This window comes from Carlito syrichta, unplaced genomic scaffold (assembly GCF_000164805.1).
Source record: "Carlito syrichta isolate Samal-C Ts95f unplaced genomic scaffold, Tarsius_syrichta-2.0.1 Scaffold278355, whole genome shotgun sequence".
Taxonomy (NCBI): Eukaryota; Metazoa; Chordata; class Mammalia; order Primates; family Tarsiidae; genus Carlito; species Carlito syrichta.
This window is the reverse complement of record NW_007222451.1, coordinates 210,473-215,239: the sequence shown is the minus strand read 5'-3', so window position 1 is coordinate 215,239 and position 4,767 is coordinate 210,473. Positions and strand designations below refer to the sequence as shown.

Genomic DNA, 4,767 nt, shown 5'->3' with positions numbered 1-4,767 from the left:
AGGCAGTTGTAATTCAATACCCACAGTTTCTGAAGGACTTACTGGGGCAGTAACCCAAGCAGGAGTATTTCAGGAGAGTCCTGGATTATGAAAAGAGATGAGCACACAGAAGACATATCTTCTCCCATAATTCCTAAGGTGCCTCTCCTTCGCTGCTCAGCCAGATTTTGGAGCTTAGATCTGTGACTAAAGACAGATGGCCACCATCCTGGAACCTCTGCTTCTCCAAGATGTCTCCAGTATCCCAGCCACACTGGCTCATCTCCCCTGGGTTGGGCAAGGTTCGCACCATAAAACAGCTTGTGAGCATTGAAAGAGATTGCCAAAGTTCCAACAAATTCTGTAATTTCCAAATTGAAGAAGAGGTGCCTGAAGTCTGGCTATACAACACAACTGCAATATGCTACCAGGGAAAAAAGTCAGTGCCACTTGTTTTCTTGAGAATATTCTGACCGGGTTACTGGTGTCCCGGAATGTAAGGATTGGCTTCAAAGCTCATCTATGCTCTTAGAGGAAGGAGAAGCCCAAACAGTTTCCTGTCTCTTGCTTAACCACAAGGACCCTCCAAGTCTAGCATCACAAAACATCCACCCTACCACACCTCCCTCAGCCATTGGTTTGAGTCTCAGTGGACCAAATGTTCCAGGTCCTCAGACCCTGTCACTGGACCCCTTGCCCAGAAACAATGTAAAATGAGAAAACAGAAGGAGAGTTTGGAAGCAGAACCTGTCCAGAAGTTTCTGCTAATCCTGCACACCTGTGATGGAAGCAAAGTATGATGTTAACACAAACATCATCTCCGTCCTGCTAGGCCACCCAGGAAAGCCCACGCTCTCGTAGGCTGCAAGTCCCAGGGAGGTCAGTATGAAAGGTCAGAGACAGACACAGGGGGTGGGGGCCAGAAGACAAGAAGGTTACTTACACAGTCTCATCATTCTTGAATTCCAACTCCCCGTACACGTCTTCAAAGTCCTCACCACCACCCTTGGCTGTCCCTTCCATCGTCCTAAAGGGGACAAGTACCGTACCCCGGGCACCTGATGTCCGCAGGACCTTGACCTCCATGACACCAATACTCTCACTGACATGAATAGTGTCACATTCGAAAGTGAAGATGCCCGCATGGTCATCATCCAAGATAGTGACGGTGGCCACACAAGGGGAGGCCAGCACAGCCTGCGGCAAGGGGAGGCTGTTGGACATTGGTGGAGGCATCCCCTCCTCGGGCTGCTGCTCCTCCTCCACACGGACGTTGCTCAGCCTCACAAAGAAGTGTTCGTCCTCCTCGAAAATGTCGTCATCGATGATGCCCACCGAGAACTCCTTCTGAGTCTCCCCCGGTTTCAGGATCACGGTGCCCTCTGTGAATTCGTAGTCGGCCCCTGCATTGGCCGAGCCGTCCTCTGTTTTGTAGTCCACGTACATGGTCTTAGACATGTCTCCACCCTTCCTCACCACTGTTAGAAGCACAGCCCCACAGTTCTCCAGGCACTGGTAGGAGCATGGGTCAAAGAAGACCTTGGAGACAAAGTCCTCTGGCTCACTGGTATGTACCTCACTCATGCTGGAGCCCTTCTTGGCCTGTTCTGCAGCGTGTTTCTTCAATATGTTGCCTGCGCCTGTCATCATGCGGGTGGCCTGGATCCGGTAGAAGGCGCGGCTCTTCTGTTGGTGGGAGAGGGCGTAGTAATTGGCCATCTCTACCAGCTGATCTAAGTCCTTCTCCGGGTGTTTCTGTTTCAGGTCCTTGAAGGATACGGACCATTTCCCTGCGAGATTCATCCACCTCTTTCCCCTCCAGGGGCACCAGGGTCCCGTCGAGGAAGTGAGAGTTCATCATCTTCCCATCCATCTCGATGCCCTTGGGGTGGTCGCCCTCCGTCTCTATGATAATCCCTCGGTGTTTGTCTGTGCGGTACTTTTTGTGCATGTATTTGTAGAAGAGCAGTCGTTTGTCGGCCACCCAGGCCAGGAGGACGCACACAGGAAAGAAGAAGAGAGTGAGGAGGCCTTCCCACACCTGGACCACGCCAGGGGAGAAGACCGCCAGGATCATGTAGAGCCAGATGTAGGCAAAGATGCTCCAGGCAGCTGTGACGAAGAAGACGCGCAGGTGCTTAATCTTGCGAGTCTCCCCATCGGGGATCACGTAGACACAGATGCCGATGATGATGAACATGTTGAAGGCTGCACTGCCCACGATGGTGGAAGGTCCCAGATCACCAGCAATAAAGCCATGGCCACACACCTCAATTAGAGACAGGAGTATCTCAGGAGCAGAGGACCCCAGGGCCATGAGGGTCAGGTTGGAGACGGTTTCATTCCAGACTCGAATGGTGGTTGTGCTGGTCTCTCCATTGGGCTTTTTGATCGTCACCTCCCTCTCTTGAGAGGTGATGACTTCAATGGATGCCATGAAGCGGTCAGCGATGATGGACACCCCAAGGAACATGTATATCAGGGCCACAAAATAGACAATAACCCTTGCAATCTTGTCCCCCAGGGAAGGGTTCTCTGGGTACCAGATGGGTAGGATGACACCCTCCTTACAGTCCGATGACCCTGAACAGGACTCATTGTTCTGCCCTGTGCTTGGCAAATCCCCTGAGCCACCAGCCTCTGCCCAAAGACCATTCAGGAAGAGCACGAAGGTAACCAGCCCAAAATGGAGAAAGGCAGAGGTGAGAGGCTGCAACCTTAACCACGCCATACACGAGACTTAGCCGCCGGCTTCTACCGCAGCACAAGTGGTCCTCCTGATGAGCCAAAGACCTGGAACAGACCAGAGAGCAGGAAAAGGCATGAGGAAAGGGGAGCAACAAATGACAGGTTCCCACCAGCACACACGGATGCTTCACCTCGAGTGACATATTGCACTGACATATGGGGCCGTCTCTCACTCGGAAAAATAGATGTCAACAGGAAGCACAAATAGCTGCTATGTCCTCAGAACCATGTGGTGGACACTGTCGAAGAATGGCTTGAAACGGCTGGGAATGCTGGGACCGGAAGCACGGGGACCCCTTCTAGCCCTGCCTCCCGACCCCTTTGTGACTCATGAGAGTTCCCAGGAAACAACTTAAAGTAGGTGGCACAAGACCTGAGTCTTCACCCCACTCACACAGCTTCTAGTGTGCTCTGCTTCCTCACCCCATTGTCCTCATCCTCAAGAATCTTGTGTAACATAGGTTTGTGAGAGCACATCCTGAGTTGAATTTTCATGAGCTGATCCCCCAGATTAGAACCCCTTGCTCTGTGCAGCATCGAGTCCACCTGGGAATAAACTCCTTCCCCAAATGTAAAACTTCCGGAGGCAAGCTATCATTCGGTGATTGCCTGGGAAATCAAGCACTGATTCCTAGCAAAGGCTGCCTGCACTATAGCTAAATTGGGGACCTGTAAGATGTGCCCAAGATCAAGTCCACAGCAACCCCCAGTCCTCCAGTAAAACATGCAGACGGACAGGTTAGGAAGCCGACTCTGGGAAGATAAGGGCCCACCAGTCATTCAAATTCTAAACCCAAACATGGAAAGGGCCAAGTGGTGGAAATCATTGTTACTGAGACAGGTAAGTTTAAAAAAAAAAAACTGGAGAGAAGATTTTGGGGTCAAATGCAGCCTCATCTCCTGGCCTCGAACCACTAAAAGGTGAGCTTGAACTCAGAGGAATGGGAAGAAATGCAGCTAAACGATGCTCACCTTTCCAAAGTCATGGCCTCATTTGGATGGAATGAGAATGAAAATAGCCACGCAATAACCAAAAATAAAAACTCCTCTTTGCTGCAACCATGTGGGCACTTTTGGTGACAGAGGGACACTGATTTTCCTTTGCACAGCACCTTCAAAGGGTTCCAAGTCCTCATCCTCCACACCTGTTCCTCCTCCTTCTCTTTCCTGTCTCAGACAACAGCATCTCCATTCGCCCAGGTAGTCATGCTGGAAACCAGGTGTTGGTCTGCAAGCCTTTCTTTCTTTTCTGTCCCTCACCTATTGCAGCACTAAGTCCTGTCAATTCTCCCTCTGTCTTTATCACCATCTTCACAACCCAGGCCACTCCTACTCCTCACCTGAACGAACCTCCCACAGGAGCCTTCTCACTGAGCTCATCATGCCATGCCAATTCCTGTCAGCTGTCCCTCACACTTTCTCATACAGTCACGGTCTTCTTCAACACAACACCCAAATGTAAGCAGGCCACATCCCTATTTGCAGTCCTTTAGCAGTTTTTTTGCTCTTGATATAAACACCATATTTCTTACCATGACCTCAAAGCCTTGCACAAACTAACTCCTTCCTTCTCTTTCCCCTTCATCCCTTGCCATTCTCGCATTTATTATATTTCAACAATGGCCTTCATTTCTACTCCTGGATTATACCAAGCTATTGTCTGTCTCAGGACCTCTGAACACTCCATTATTCATTCTTGAAATGAGTGTGTCTTCACATCCCCACTTTTTTTTTGAGACAAGATCTCACTCTGTCACCCAGGCTGGTGTGCAGTGGCATGATCCTGGCTCAAGGCAGCCTTGGCCTCCTGGGCTCAGGCGATCCTTCCACAGCCTCCAGAGTAGCTGGGACTACAGGGGCATCACCACACCTGGCTAATTTTTGTATTTTTTGTAGAGACAAGGTCTCACTATGTTGTCCAGGCTGGTCTCAAACTCTTGGGCTTAAGCGATCCTCTCACCTCAGCTTCCCAAAGTGCTGGGATTATCGGCATGAGCTACCATGCCTGGCCACCCCTATTCTTTTTTTTTTTTTTTTTTT

At 50.4% G+C, this 4,767-nt stretch overlaps 1 protein-coding gene across 1 annotated transcript; it reads right to left on the bottom strand.

Moving 5' to 3' along the window:
- Positions 1-918: 918 nt before the first annotated feature.
- Positions 919-2,753, bottom strand: LOC103254394 (sodium/calcium exchanger 3-like). Its single transcript, XM_008052491.2, is given in 2 exon segments — positions 919-1,749; positions 1,751-2,753. Coding segments are annotated over 2 exon segments (1,791 nt in total). The 5' UTR covers positions 2,711-2,753.
- Positions 2,754-4,767: the final 2,014 nt, after the last annotated feature.